This window comes from Geotrypetes seraphini, chromosome 2 (genome assembly GCF_902459505.1).
Source record: "Geotrypetes seraphini chromosome 2, aGeoSer1.1, whole genome shotgun sequence".
In the NCBI taxonomy this organism is placed as follows: Eukaryota; Metazoa; Chordata; class Amphibia; order Gymnophiona; family Dermophiidae; genus Geotrypetes; species Geotrypetes seraphini.
Genome location: NC_047085.1, coordinates 430,780,145 through 430,795,959, shown reverse-complemented (window position 1 = coordinate 430,795,959; position 15,815 = coordinate 430,780,145). Strand labels below are relative to the sequence as shown.

General features: G+C 44.2%; 1 protein-coding gene across 1 annotated transcript in view; it reads left to right on the top strand.

The window, feature by feature from the left end:
- The first annotated feature begins 5,976 nt into the window (after positions 1-5,976).
- The window catches only part of RSU1 (Ras suppressor protein 1), a 285,604-nt gene continuing 275,765 nt past the window's right edge, over positions 5,977-15,815 (top strand). Inside the window, exons 1-3 of the mRNA XM_033931274.1 lie at positions 5,977-6,243; positions 6,436-6,558; positions 13,322-13,372. Of these exons, the coding sequence (XP_033787165.1) occupies positions 6,450-6,558; positions 13,322-13,372 (160 nt within the window). The 5' untranslated portion in view covers positions 5,977-6,243; positions 6,436-6,449. The remainder of the gene's footprint in view (positions 6,244-6,435; positions 6,559-13,321; positions 13,373-15,815) is intronic.

Here is a 15,815-nt window from a genome sequence, read left to right as displayed (position 1 = left end):
TGTTTTCTTTTTGCTTGTGTGTGTTCTCTCTGCTGCTGCCCCTTTTGCTGAGGTGCATGTATGCTACCTTTTGGGCCTACCCTTTTCCTGTCTTCTGTTCCTGCTGTTTTTCTTCTGCGCCCTCTGTGCCTGCCGCTTCTCTTGGTTCTTTTGTGGGTGCTACTCCCTTACCGTGCTGTCTTACCTTGTGTTCTTGGATGTGGTGGCCCGGCCCTTCATAAGGCGCTCTCGCTAAGGCGAGCGCCTTTGCCGCTCGCCTTCACTGCACGCCGAACGGCTGTGTGCCGTTGGCTCCCCCCCTTTTAAGGGGGAGTCCGGGCGCTGACGCTGCCGGTGACGCGGTACGGGTGGGCGGAGCTTACTCTCGCCGCCGCTAACCCCTCCGGTTTCTTCCCTCTTGCTTCCTCCTTCCGGCTACCTCTCCTTCTCCTTCTTCAGCCGCTGCCTGCTCCTACTACCATGCGGCTGCTGTCCCTCTTGTTCCCTTCCCCTTGTGGTCTTGCATTTCTCTCTCCCTCTCTCTATTAGTCCAGCACCTCTCCTCTGCTTTCCGCCCCCTCTTTTTGGTTTGGTCTCTCTCTTCCCTTCACCCCAGGTCTGGCATCTCCCCTCCCTTCTCTTACTCCTTCCTCCTCCTCCCTCTGCACAAGCCTGCTTCCTGCTGCGAAGGCACTCTTCCTTCTCCTCTCTCTGCACAGGCCTGCCTCCTGCCACAAAGGCACTCTTCCTCCTCCTCCCTCTGCACAGGCCTGCCTCCTGCCACGAAGGCACTCTTCCTCCTCCTCCCTCTGCACAGGCCTGTCTCCCCGCCGCCAAGGCCTGCCCCCCTGTTGCGAAGGCCTGCTCCCCCAGCTTCCCCGCGTTTACCTTAAGCTAATATGGCAGCCTGCAGGATCACTGGTGCTATAGCAATCCCTGCAGCTGCCGTCATCCTCAGCAGCACATTTTCTCTGCTGCGTTCCTGACATCAGACGAGGGGCGGGACTGTAGCAGAAAGAACGTGCCGCTGAGGACGACGGGCAGCTGCAGGGATCACTATAGCACCAGCGATTCTGCAGGCTGACGTATTAGCTTAAGCCGGTAAGAGCGAAGAAGCTGGGGAAACATTCAGGCCTTTCCGACTGACCCTCCCCCCTCAAGCAGGAGCGGCAGCGGATGGCCAGCAAGAGGCAGCGCTGCCGCTTCTGCTTTAGGAAGGCACAGGGGGAAGGGTCGGCCTTCAAATCGGGAGGCCGATTTTTCTTAAAATTGAATCGATTCAAATCGTGAATTGGGCAGCAGTACCTGGAATGCCCTCCTGAGGGAGATGGTGGCGAGGAAAATAGTGATGGAATTCAAAAAAGAATGGGATAAACATAGAGGATCTCTAATTAGAAAATGAATTGTATAAATTGAAGAACTAATGCCAGTACTGGGCAGGTTTGCATGGGCTGTGACCCCTACATGATAATTTGGTGTAGGATGGGCTGGGGAGAGCACTGATGGGAACTTCAGTAACTTGAAACATGAGGACGTTGTTGGGTAGACAATGAGATGGTTGGATAGGCTGGAGTGAGCTTTGATGGCAACTCTAGTAGTTGGAACCTAAGGACAGTACCAGGCAAAAGAAGGATACAAAAAGCTTCACCATTAAGGGAGGGAGAATCTCTCTTTAATTTTGTAAAGATAGGCCTTACTGTAGGTGTACTTACCTGATTCTGGTTCCTGTGGCCCTGGTTCCTGCTGTGAGGAGCCAAATCAATGCAAGAGAGCAGCCAGGCGAAAAGAGGGGTTTTTTTGCTATATAATTTCTATGCACACTTTTTGATGGACATTAGGGGCTTTTTTTTGAGGGGGGGGGAAGCTGAGTACTCAAGCTAATTTGGGTTTGAGGACACAGTATTCACTCCTGTTCCTGAAGTACCTATGGAGATAAAATATCACCATAAAACAACTTATTCTTAAAGTAATCTTGCCAGTAAAAAATTTTGGAGGACCCCCAAGCTAGTCGGGTTTTCAAGATATCACTAATAAATATGCATAAACGAGATTTGCCTATATAGCAGGTAATAGGCATGTAAATTTCTCTCATGCATATTTATTAGGGAAATCTTGAAAACTTGACTGGTTAACCAGGACAGGTTTAAGTGCAACTGTGATAAGTCACACTTGTGGATGTAGTTCTTGGTATAAGCTGAGCTGGATTGGTTGGACCTTAGATAAAAGAAAACACATATAGCACTTTAGTTAAATCGCACAGCTGAGAATTTTAATATGGTTTTAATGTGTTTTTAATTGAGCTGCACTTTAACTTGCTAAACGGTCTTTAAATAGCTCAGCACTTCTGTGTTGCTATTTTAACATCTTTTGTACAATAAATACATGCAAGTTTGGTTTTTTTTTGTTTTGTTTTTTATTGAACCCTGTATGGAGTCTCTTCCTGCTTGATTTTCACAGGCCTTCTGAACGATACAAATTTTATTGTTATATTATGTTTTTGTTGGACTATGTATGTTTTATTGTACTCTGTATAGGTATACGTGGAATATAAATTTTTTTAATAAATAAATAAGAAACATAGAAACCAGTGGGCTTAGCCACAGTTAGGGCTTGAACTGACCCAGTTTGAGCTCAGGCCCTCCCAGTAGCGGTGGGCTGACAATACTGGCATTGAAGGAGCAGTCTGGGCTTTTGCGGTCCCTACATCTCTTTCCCTTCTCTCTCTCACTTCAACAGAGCAATGGCAGCAATCCCTACACGCTACCTGTCAACATGGAAGTCTCTCTTCTGCTGCATCCTGTCCCCTTTATCACAACTCCCTGTTTCTGTTCGGGCAGGATGCAACAGAGAAGAGGCTTCCGGGTTAGTGGCAGGCAGCGTGTAGGAATTTCTGCCACTAATCTGTCAAAGCAAGAGAAAGAGTTAGTTATGAGTGGGGTGGGGGAGGAAAGTAAAGAAAGATGGTGCATGTGGGATGAGAGAGTGAAGAGGGAGGATTGTTGGACATGGGGTGGAGGGGAGAGATGGTGCATACGGAGAGCACATGCTGGTGGGAGATGCTGCATGTGGTGGTGGTGGTGAGAAATGTTCGACCCATGGCCGGGTTCTGGCAAAGTATTCTATGGCAGGAAGCACCACAAAGGAAGCTGCAGCTGTGGCTTTAAGGCCTAAAGCTAAGGTCTCAAACTGCTTCGTGAGGACTAACTCCACTCTGTGATCCTGTGTATCGTTCAGGACCACTCCCCCTTCACTAGGCAGAGTTCTCTTAGAAACTTGTGCCACCAAAGAATCCCTTAGGCGGAGGAAATAATTGCTGGAAATTGGAAGCCATGGGATACAATTTCTTTATCGCCATGGCCTCCGACAGAGGACCCTTGTGAATCCCAATGCTCTGTTATCATCCTAGTAATCTCTTGGTATGAAGGAAAGCAAGTGGACTGGACTTAATAATGCTAAACTTGCAGGGACTCTAGATCCAACTCCTGTAGAGACTGTAATCACCTTCATCAAATCCACGTTTGAATAGCCTGCACAGTGTAGGATCCTCTTCCCTAGACTAGGGCTACCATCAACTTCCGGCCTCCTGTTCCAAACTGAGACCCCCAAATCCGGAGAGGACACAAGCTGGGAGAGTAGAGGAATTGTATCCGACCCCAAATTGTTTCAGTCCTTTTCCGACTGGACTTCTGGCTCCTGTCACTCTAATGCCTGCTGCAAAGCCTCACTCTGAAAAGGAAAAATTCCTCTGGCTGGCTCACAGATGCAGCTGACAACCCTTTGTACTTCTGGTAAGCTGCATACATCAAAGACTCAAAATCCGGGCCAAAGACCTGACCTGGAACCTCTGTCAGTATACTACGTCTCCTTTCAGGGCCAGGAGTGATACTGAGTCATGGTTTAGACCACAGGTGTCAAAGTCGGTCCTCGAGGGCTGGAATCCAGTCGGGTTTTCAGGATTTCCCCAATGAATATGCATGAGATCTATTTGCATGCACTGCTTTCAATGCATATTCATTGGGGAAATCCTGAAAACCCGACTGGATTCCGGCCCTCGAGGAGGGACTTTGACACCCCTGGTTTAGACAGTGGTTCCCAACCCTGTCCTGGAGGAACACCAGGCCAATTGGGTTTTCAGGCTAGCCCTAATGAATATGCATGAAGCAAATTTGCATGCCTATCACTTCCATCATATGCAAATCTCTCTCATGCATATTCATTAGGGCTAGCCTGAAAACCCGATTGGCCTGGTGTTCCTCCAGGACAGGGTTGGGAATCACTGGTTTAGAGCAGAGCTGCCCAAGTCCGCTCCTCGAGATCTACTGGCAGGCCAGGTTTTCAGGATATCCACAATGAAGATGCATGAGAGAGTTGCCTACACTGCCTTCTTGTGTTGCAAAGCTCTCTCTCATGCATATTCATTGTGGATATTCTGAAAACCTGGCCTGCCAGTAGATCTCGAGGAGCGGACTTGGCCAGCCCTGGTTTAGAGGCTCTAATAGGGCTCTAGAACCCAGATCTCAAGCTTTCTGCCCTGGGGAGTGACCAGAGGGGGCTAAGCCCATGGCTCCTGCAGCACAAGGATGTCCTCAGCAGACCACCACCACAAAACTTTTATAATATAGAGTCAGGTGGTCACCTGAGGAGTCCATAATAATTGATTTCCTCCAAAATCGAGGCAATCTGAGGCAGGACACTTTTAAAATAAAATCGGAAAATCCAAGAAGCTGACACAGCATTTTGGCACCAAATGACCCATGGGAACAAAATTAAACCAGATTTACTCAAAATAGGATTTTAGAGATGGGGAAACTCTTGTGACAACCTCAGAAACCCTCAGTTTTGCTAAAATCAGACCCAGCCCAGTTTTCCCATAGACAGTAATGAGCTGTATGTACAGACCTGCCATATGCTGTGCATCAGTTTCTCATTTCAGCGGGAAATGATGGTGAAGGGTATTTCTGCCCCAGACAAGCAAAAGGATGGCTCCAACAGTTTGTCTCTTTGGGCTGCCTTTTATTCAGGTTCAGAAACCCTCGACCTCTCACTCTTTCACATGATTCTTCGGGGGGGGGGGGGGGGGGGGGAAGAATGCAGCGGACTTCTGCTAAGTCGTGTCTCCCCCCCCCCCAGCTAGGTCAAATCAGCCTGCGCTCAAGTATCTGAGTCCGAAGGGGTAAGCATCTCTCTCAGGGGAGTTGACCCCGAGCTTCCAAGCGTTTACACAGGCCAGCCAGGCAGTTACTCTTTTAAAAGTGTGGTCCTCCTGGCTAGCCCCAAATGTCTGCCCCCTCCCCCCTCTCCCAGGCAGAGCTATCTCAGAACTACTGGGAATCTTAGTACAGGGAAGCCTCAAAAAAAAAAAATCTAGTGCAGAGCAGATGAAAAGGCATTTTCTCAACTCGCTTGCAGAGTTAAAACTGGGGAGAGAAATATGATTGATTGGTACCTTTTGCAAGCAACTGCAAGTTGAGGTGCTTAACCATCCCTAAAGAATCGTATGCTGTTTGCACAGGAAATAACTCTACAGACTACTGAGCGTTTCTGTCTCTCGTAAAAGAAATCAGAACATTGGAAGAGACAAGAAAACAAAAACTGGGTTGTTGTTGTTTTTTTTTTTTTTTTAAAGAAGCCATTACTTTATTAGCAGGAGGTATTGACAAAAAAAACACATTCAAATGAGGACTGAGAAAGGAAGCCCGGCTGGACAGTAAACAAAGCTCGCCTCCCCTTCTAATGCCTTCTCCTCCAGGTGCTGCTAGATAGCGCTGCGACTCCCTTTCACCGCTGAACCAGGACTAATGAACGGTGAAAGCTTTTCGCAGGCGCGCGCCAGAAACCAGACGTAAGGGACGAGAGACGGTGGAGTAGGCACGCCCCTTTCCCCAGTAGCGATTGGCTGCACACGTCGTTCAGCTCTTCTAGGGAACCAGCCATTGGCTGCGGCGCTCCTTTATTTTTATTTATTTTTTTCTATTATTGGAGCATGCCTTTGAGCTGTGCGTATTCCGATTGGTCGAGGAGGGGGCTGCACATTCCTGGCTTTTTAACAGACACTTCCTCGCGGTGTCGGGAACAATTTGCCTTATTTGGAAAGCGAGTAATTTTTGCTGTCTGAAGTTACTTCCTGTAGGGCTGGCGCTGGGGCTCCTGCTTCCGGGCATCCTTTCGGCGCCGCCCGTCTAGTAGTAACTGCTCCTCTACAATTTAAATACCCAGCTGCCCGCTGCTGTCATCTCTGCCTTTTTGCTTTTCTGAGAGATCGCGGTGAGTGTTAGCAACGTATTGAATTTGTGCATTTATTTTGAGTGCTGCGTTCTACCCCATTTGTTGCGGAGCATGCGGTGTAGTTTGCAACTTTTGGAAAGGACCCCCCTACCCCAAGTTTTTTTTATTTTGTGGATTGTGTTATGTATAGTGTGCAATTAAACTTACACGTTCTGGTTTTATTTTATTCAGTTGTTGGAAAAACAATGTCCAAATTTCTTAAGAAGATCGTGGAGGACAGTAAGGAGAAAAACCAGCTGGAGGTGGATATGTGCGAGAGGAACATCGGTAACTTACTGGAAGTGCCTGGGCTCTGTGAGTGCCTTTGTTTATATGCAGTGACAGGTCTACCCGGCATTCCTAAAGTTGGGAGTGGAGCCCAATAGCAAATGAATAGATATAAAGCCAATAGGCAAAAATATTGGATCATATGATATGGCCTTTTACTGGAGGTGACAAGAGACAAGAACAGTAATGGAAATCCTTACAGTGGGACTTTAAACACAGAGAATCTCTGGTTGTGAAGAAGGGAAGAGATGAGTCTGGAGATTATGATATTATACTGTCAATATAATTGGACAGGCTGGATGGACCTAGTGGTCCTTATTTGCCATCATATTCTAAAGACGGTCCCTGTCCCATTCCTGCAGACTGCTTTAACCGTACAAGCTTCAAACATTTATGATTTTAAAGTTTTCAAGGTTTGCGCAGAGGACAGAGCTTGCGGGGAGGGGATGGGGATAGAGAGATTCCAAGGGGTTAGGGAAAATTTGTTCCCGTGTCATTCTCTAATTGAAACTTATGCCTGAGCTAAGGTATTTTGAGTATGATCTCAGTTTTTAAGTGTAGTCTAGTGCTTGCATTGTGGCCAAAGCGATTATCCTTTTGGAACTCATAGGATGTTTATATAGCTATATCTATATATATATAACAAATCAAGAGGCCTGTTATTACCATGTTTCCCCGAAAATAAGACAGTGTCTTATATTCATTTGGGGCCCAAAATAGACACTAGATCTTATTTTTTGGTAGGGCTTATTTTTTATCATGTACATGATCATCTCCCCCTTCCTCTCCTTCACCCCAATACTTCGTCTTTGCTTTCTCCCACATGTGCAACATCTTCCTCCCCTTTCCTCTGCAGCATCTTTCTATCCCTCCATCCCCCTGCGCAGCAGAATCCTTGCCCAGCTTCCATCCTACTCTCCCTCCCATCCCTTGTGCAGCAGAACCATTGAGCACCCACCGCCGCCCCTGCTGCGCAGCCGAGCCACCGATGACCCTCCATCCTTCCCTCCCAACCAATTCCCACCAACCGCGACCATAAGTACCTTGCTGCAGAGGAGCATCGGGCCAGCATCACTCACGGGCTGCTTCGTGGCTTTCTCACAGGGGCCATCTGTATACTGATGATGTCATCAGTACACTGAAGTCCTCAGTGAGAAGGCCGCGAAGCAGCCTGTGAATGCTGCTGGCCCGACGCTCCTCTGCAGCAAGGTAATGATGGTCGCGGTCGGCGGGGATCGGTTGGGAGGGAAGGATGGAGGGTCAGCGGGGGTTTCGCTACAAGGCGGGAGAAGCACAGCTGCCTACGACTAGGACTTATTTTTGGGGACAGGGCTTATATTAAGACCTATCCCGAAAATCATGCTAGGGCTTATTTTCGGGGTAGGTCTTATTTTCTGGGAAACATGGTAGCATGTGCTATCTGTTGTTATATCCATAGGAATGACATGGCTTGACAGGAGTATACAGTAATGCCAGTTAGTATGTGTTGGCCTTTTATCAAGTGTGTTTGAAAATTATTTTTAATTAAGTTAGTGGTGCTCAATACAATGCCATGCTTTGTGGGGGATTTTAATTGAGCTTAATTGTACAATTAAAAATATTTTAACCATAATTAATCACACAATGAAAGGTATTTTATTTTATGTATTTATTTTTGTATATATTTATTTCCCACTGCTGCTTCTTGTGACACTGGGAAAGTCACTTAACCATCCATTACCCTAGGTACAAAATAAGTACCTGTACATAATATAAACCGCTTTGATTGTAACCACAGAAAGGCGGTATGTCAAATTCCATCACCCTTCTATTCCCTAAAGGACTGAAAATCTTCTCTCTGAAGTTTTCCCTGTGGCCTGTTTGCCTCCTCTGGCATCACTTCCTATTTCTGCAAGGGCAGGACAGGTCAGAGGGCAAGTTTTGGACCAGGCCGCAAGCAGTGTGGGCCTGATGTTATAAACGGCATCCAACTCCTAGAAGCCATTGCCAGTCTTCTGCTAGGTGCTATTTGTAGAATCGTGCCTAGCAGCACCTAGGCACCTGTAGACATTGAGGCTCATATTCTATAAATGGTTCCTTAACTTAGGCACCTGTGGGTACTCTATTGGTGCTTAATTAAGTCCAAAATGTCGTTTAAAAGCTGACAAGAGCAATTACAGGGTGCCTAAAAAAACATCTTTGGAATCATGCCTCCGGAGGCACCTACCAGCACCAAATTCCACTGTAGGCGTGGCTGAAGCTGGAAGTGGCATTAGGTGCCAGTAGGCACCTCCGGAGGCATGATTCACATCAAAGGTAGGCACCGGAAATGTAGGCCTTGAAATCCGTGGCCTACATTTCCGGCGCCTACTTTTGCCAGAGGCATGATTCTCTAAATCAGTGGTTCTCAACCCTGTCCTAGGGGATCCCCCAGCCAGTCAGGTTTCCAAGATATCCCTAATGAATATGCATGAGAGAGATTTGCATACCTGTCACTTCCATTATATGCAAATCTCTCTCATGCATATTCATTAGGGATATCGTGAAAACCCGATTGGCTGGGGGGGGAAGTTAATGCACACCCAAACTCTACCCTGAATCTACTTCTAACTATGCCTACTTGCCGATAGAGAAGCCTCCTGTAAAGGTTCGTACAGGGCCTTAATGAGACTATGCAAAACCATGTTAAGGTTCCAAGCTGGAAAAGGTTGCCGCACAGGGGAATATAGTCTTCTCATGTTGATTGTACTGAATATAATTTTCATGGGTCTCCTATTGAACTTATTGATATCTTATTATGACTTCATGTAGTTATTCCTGTTATATTCCTTATAAATGGGAGCTTGTTGCTCCCTATCTGCTTCTCTGTTCTTGTTTTCATCATATTTTACTGTATAATGTATTTCTTTTGCTAATGTACAAAACTTCAATAAAAAGATATTGAATATTGAAGGCGCCTGCCAGCTAAATAATTTTTTAAAACACTGTATATACTCGAATATAAGTCGAGACCCCCATTTTTCTCCCAAAAAGGAGGAAAAATAGTTGACTCGAAAATAAGTTGGGCGGCTTAATATTCAAGTGCCCTGCCCTGCCAGGCACTGCACCCAGCCCCCTTACCTCCCTCCCCTGCCAGGCTCAGCGCCCAGCCCTCCCCTCCTCCCTCCATGTTAGGCTCTGCGCTCAGCCTCCTCCCTCCTAGGCTCTGTACCCTGTCTCCCTGCCCTGTCCGTGGTATCTCCTCTGCCGATCCCTGGTTGCTCAGAAGTGCAGCAGGCAGGAGCGAGCTTTCCACGCTCTTGCCCCGCTGCTAACCCAGTTGGTCGGTCGGTGGCTGCCGCGAGTTCTGGTTTCTTCAGCCACTGAGCGGCACACACTTTGGTGCTGCTGCTCGGCGCTGAGTGGCTTCATGATTGGCTCCCATGAATTCCTGTTTCCTTAGTGGCCACCACCTCAGAGCGAAGAGTCTCAGAATTACAGGCATTCTCATGCAGAGAGGCTGGGGGTTACACTACTACTACTACTACTACTATTATTATTAATTATTTTTGTAGCACTATATCCTAAGTGGTTTGCATTCAGGTAATTTATCATATTTCCCACACTCACAAAGAAGAAAACAGTCCCTGCTCGAAAGAGTTTACAATCTAAACAGACCTATAAAATCATCTTACTCTCCTTCAAAATAAAACTCTCTCACCAGCCCTTATTTCTTGATAAGCTTCTCATTCCCCAATGTTCCCAACGCACTCTAAGGTCAACTGATCAAAAGCTTCTCTTTATTCCCTCCATAAAAGACTTTTATTACACCCGGAAAATAAATTTCGCAGTAGCTGCCCCAACGTTATGGAATTCTCTGCCACAGCAACTCCGCGATGAACAACATCTAGACAAATTTAAGATAAGCCTAAAGACTTTTTTATTTCGTGACGCATTTGGCTGTGTTTAGACTTATCTTCTGTTTTCCTTTTCTAAAAAAAAAAATTTTTTTTTACTTCCTTTTCTCTTTTAAGCAACCAACCGCTTTAACAAAGCGACCCTACCCTATACGTTTTATCCCATTCCCACTTTCTCCTTTTCTTCTCAAATATGTAACTTTTCCCCTCCCTTCCCTTCTACCCTCACTTTCAAGTTTGTCTAGTTGATGTTATCTATGTCCACTCTATTTATTTTTAAATACCTATTATTTTATCTTTTATCTTTCTTACCCTATTAAATTTTATTGTTAACCGGCCAGATATTTGTTGATGGTCGGTATATTAAAAATAAACTTGAAACTTGACAAGACACAAGGCTCTGGGATCTCTAACCCCTGTAGGGGTTTCCCTCTGCATGGTTTGCTTGTCTGTTCCGGTATTCTTGTGGTAGGTTGGTTGGGCAGGGAGAAGGGAGGGTAGGGTTGGGGTGGACTATATTACTCTCTGTTGGTTTATCCTTTGTACTATGGCAGAGCTTGATGTACCTCTTACAGAGCTGTTCTTTTTGGTGTTTGTTATTGCTCTGTGTTTTGTATTTTCAATAAAAACTGTTTGAATGTGCAATCTAAACAGCCAAGACAGACAAGCAGGATGTCATGAATATAGTTTAGGGGAATAGTTAATCAGCTGGCTGGGTACACTCCGTATAGTTCCCTCGTTTTTGCCAAAGGTGTTATCAGCCTTCATGTTAAATCAGGAAATGCGGCTTCCCATGTTCAGATCATAGGTTCGAAGAAAAAAGATGTTGGAGTTGCTGGATGTTAGGAAAGTTCTTATCTGTTACCTAGAAGTGACAAGTCTCTTTCAATTGAAAGGAAGCTCTGGAATGAGAGGGCATAGGATGAAGTTAAGAGGTGATAGGCTCAGGAGTAATCTAAGGAAATACTTTTTTATAGAAAGGGTGGTAGATGCGTGGAACAGTCTCCCGGAAGAAGTGATGGAGACAGAAACTGTATCTGAATTCAAGAAGGTTAGGCACATGGGATCTCTTGGAGAGAGGAGATAATGGTTACTTCAGATAGGCAGACTGGATGGGCCATTTGACCTTTATCTGCCATCATGTTTCTATGTCCTTTGGATCATCTTTTTTGTTTTAACAAACACTGACAAGCAGGGAAAGACTGTTTCCAGATGGATTTGCATGATGATTGCCTCTGTATACATTGATTGTGGTAAACAGCTGCTAATATCTTTGAAAGCTCACTCCACTAGAAGTGTGGCAGCTTCATGGGCAGAGGCCCGGGCTATAATGTCTGAAGAAATTGTAGGGTGGCTACATGATCCACCTTCCATATTTTTGCGAAATTTTACAGAGTGGATGTGGCAGCATCTATGGACACTGCTTTTGGGTCAGTGGTACTGACAGCAGGCTCATCTATCCAGGGATTGCTTTGGTACATCCCACTTGTCAAGACTCCTGTATCCTTTGCACTTTGAGAATAAATTAATTCAGTATTTACATTTAATAATAAGGGAAGATTAGATTCTTACCTTGATAATCTTTCTGGTAGCAGGGTACAGGAGTCATGACAGCCCACCCTGTCAGATTTCGATTTAGCCTGCTTTCTGTCTCAGACAGGTATATGTATCCAGAAGTTTGAATTTCTGCCTGTCGGAAGTATTTGAAGATCATTATAACTTTTCAATGTACATTTATAGGAGTACCTCTGGTTGCTTTTAGGTAGGTGGTTTGTTAGTTCTACCTTGTTTGTTGTTTTTTTTTTCTTTTGTTTCACATGTTTTGTACCATGTTTGTACACTTTCTTTATATTGAAGTTGATTTGATTTTCAACACTATTTAAAGAGCAGAATAGAATTGGCTATGTCAGAGAGAATCCACATACCCCTCCTATTTATGTCTTCTCTTTTATAGTGAAGAAATTACTTATTACCCCAGTATTTGACTACTGTAATGCTTTATACTTAGGGTTACCTAAGTATGTGATACAGGCTCTTCAGCTTGCTCAGATTGCGGCTGCACATCTTATTGTGCGAGTACGGTATCTAAATTCAATCACATCACACCGGTTTTACAGGAGTTGCATTGGTTTCCGATTAGTGCACACTTTGAATTCAAAGTTCTTTGCATCATTTTCAGATTACTGCAGGACGATGCACCTGCATGTTTACAGGCGTTGTTACATGTTTATCAGCCAACCCGAGTTTTACGATCAGCGGATAAGTTTTGTTTGCATGTTCTACCTCTCAGTTTGGTTAAGCTATCGGGGATCCGGAAGACAATGTTGACTGTTCAAGGGGCGATTTGCTGGAACCACTGGAAGTGAGACAAGTGCCTGGTGTTTTGCAATTTAGGAAAATGTTGAAAACTGTACTCTTTGAGTGTTCTATGTGTCCTCCTCTGTGTTAGATTATTTTTTTTGGTTGGGGTCATTTTGTTTTTGTTATGTGTTCACAGTGTATTTTATTATGTATGTTTATTTGTGACTTGCATAGAATTACTGGATATGTGGGATATAAAATTTTAAAATGATAAATAAAATATTGCTTTGGTACGAACTGAGGAGGAGCTGGAGTGCAGTCCAGAGCAGGAGGTGGAGCCGAAGAAAATGTAACTCCTCTACACAAACTCACGGGTGAGGATACCTAACCCACTTGTCAAGACTCCTGTACCCTTCTACCAGAAAGAAGATTACCAAGGTAAGATCCTAATCTTCCCTTATTCCTTCTCATTCTGGAGTTTTTATTCAATTGAACATCATAATTCTAGTACAGTTCTATGTTTGCAATAGGCATAAGACCCCACTGACTACATCTGGAAGAGATGTTTGAATCTGATGAGTTTCTTAAAATCTTTCTTTGTCTTGCCTTTGCAGTTACTTTGTCCCACGTCACTCAGCTGGTACTCAGTCACAACAAGCTCACAAGTAAGTACACTATGTTTTCTGTATTGTGCTTGCATATTGGGTGCCCGTAGGCAGTAGCTTTGCTCTGATCTCCACCAGGTGAATCGCGGTGTCTCTGCCAACTAGAAATGTGTTATGTGGGCCTGATTCTATAAAGTCCGCCTAAAGTTAAGAACTGATATAGGCACTGATTCTATAAAAATTAGGCACACATTATAGAATTAGATAGAGCTTTGCATCCTAACATTTAGGTGTCCCCAATTTATGCTAGGTTTTTCTTCGCCCCAAGTTAGCTGTCGATATCAGAGCCTAATAGCACCTAATTCACAAAGGGGCACCTAACTTGAAAACACGCCCACAATTTGTCCCTAACCATGTCCCTTTTTAGTGTAAGCGCTTTGGGCTAGGCACCTACTTTTTATAGAATTAGGTTTTTCGAGTTAGACGCCTAACTTTCATTCTAGTCCAATTAAAGCAGATTGTGAGATGTTGAGTGCCAGTATCAGCACTGATTAAACCTATTGATCAAATTAGGCACCAACATCAGTGCATAACTTTAGGCAACCTTTATAGAATTAGTAGATAAAGCAATGCCTCCAGCTATAATTTGTGTTTTAACTTTTAACGTTCAGGCTAAGCTGAAAATATAGACAGGTTAGTTTGCCAGAGTTGTTTTTCATAGAAGCATCCTCATTTTCACTAGTACTTGAATTTGTAACCCCATGTCTTTTATATATCAATATATATTACTGAGTCATGGCCCTTTTTATCCGGCAGTCCTTATAGTTATAATTAGCTTAATATATAGGAATGCTAAGGTGTGCTAAAGAATTTAGTGTGTGCTAATTGTTGCACACCCTATTATATACGTATGGGTGATTGTGTCTGATCTCAGAGTGGCAAAACAGGTAACAAAGGACAACGATAAAAACCAGGAAGATGCTTGGGTGCATAAGGAGAGGAATGGCCAGTAGGAAAAGGGAGGTGATAATGCCATGGTATAAGTTTCTGGCGAGGCCCAATTTGGTTGTATATGCTATATAGTCTTGCATGGTTTAGCACCTGATTCTTGTGGATCATTTTTTATTCATTAATTCACAATGCCCAATATGTTATTGTAATTTGTTTGCTTTTCCATCGGTAAAGGGTTGTTTATACAAGAGCTATTTTCAACGACTCCTATCTTTTCAGGCAGTTTATTGTGATAAAGAGTTTGTAAACCTGTTCCCTCTGTCTCTTACCAGCAGTTCAGGAAATGACTATACTCGAATATAAACCGATCCAAATATAAATTGAGGTGATCTTTCCCCCCCAAAAAAAATGAGGAAAAAAGGCTGACTTCAAATATAAACCAAGATTAGAAATTTGGGAGATCGTGGTGAGAAAGTCTACGAAGATTAAACATCCTTGCCATAAGTTTTAACACAATTTTTTAAACTTTAAATATTTTTACTAGCACAAAACCACACATTTAGAATAACAGTAGTTTAAACAGTTCCTCTGATTTTATGTTTTTGTTCCCATATCCCCTAGTAGCTTGTGAAACCTTTGAGAAAAATGTATTTTGGGGTCTGCCTATGAAGGTTCCCTAGTGGCTACATGAGTGGGGGAGGCCTGCTAGACCACCAGGGGAGCCAATGCAACATGAGGGGCAGGGTGGTTTGGTTGGGGGGAATACTGGTAAACATCTACTCTTCTCAGCCTACCCTTCTATACTGCCCGAACCCTGGCATAAATTTTCCTTTGGTTACTGTGTGGCCTGACCTTTTTTTTTTTTGGAGGGGGGGGATTTGGAGGGGGGAGGGTTGGCAGTGAATCTTGCCAGGTATTTGTGACCTAGGTTAGCCACAGTTGGAATCAGGATACTGGGCTTTATGAACCTGCGGTCTGTCCCAGTAGGACAGCTCTTAGGTTCACCAATCTGACATTCATAATATTTGTAAACAAGCTACAGGACCCCATTTCTTTTCCTATGAGCCTCATTTATGCTGGCTTTTATTAAACTGCGGTAGAGTTTCTTACCGTGGGCTGCCACAGTATTCATAGGAATTGAATGAGCGTTGGAGCATTTACCCCACTGGCCCGTGGTAAAAAGCTGTACTGCAGTTTAAAGTAAAAGGAGCCCCCTTAAGTTGTATTCCCCTTAAAAAATGTAAGAATTTTGTGGTTTCCTAAAATGTCTTGAGACTTGCTGCTTCCTGTACTGTTGAGTCAAATAGAAAAAATAATTCTGATGTGGTTGAAGTGTAAATGTAAATACTAAATTAATTTATTCTCAAAGTCTATATTGCCTCTTTAATTTATAATTGCAAATAAATTCACTCTCTTCATTGTCACTAGAGAAACTAAGAAAAGACAACATAGGATGAGATGTGTGCATTTAAAAAAACGTGCAAACTAATTTGACAGGCCCACAGGACATCCAACTGTTTGAATTAGTTTGAACTTTAAAGAAAATGGAAAA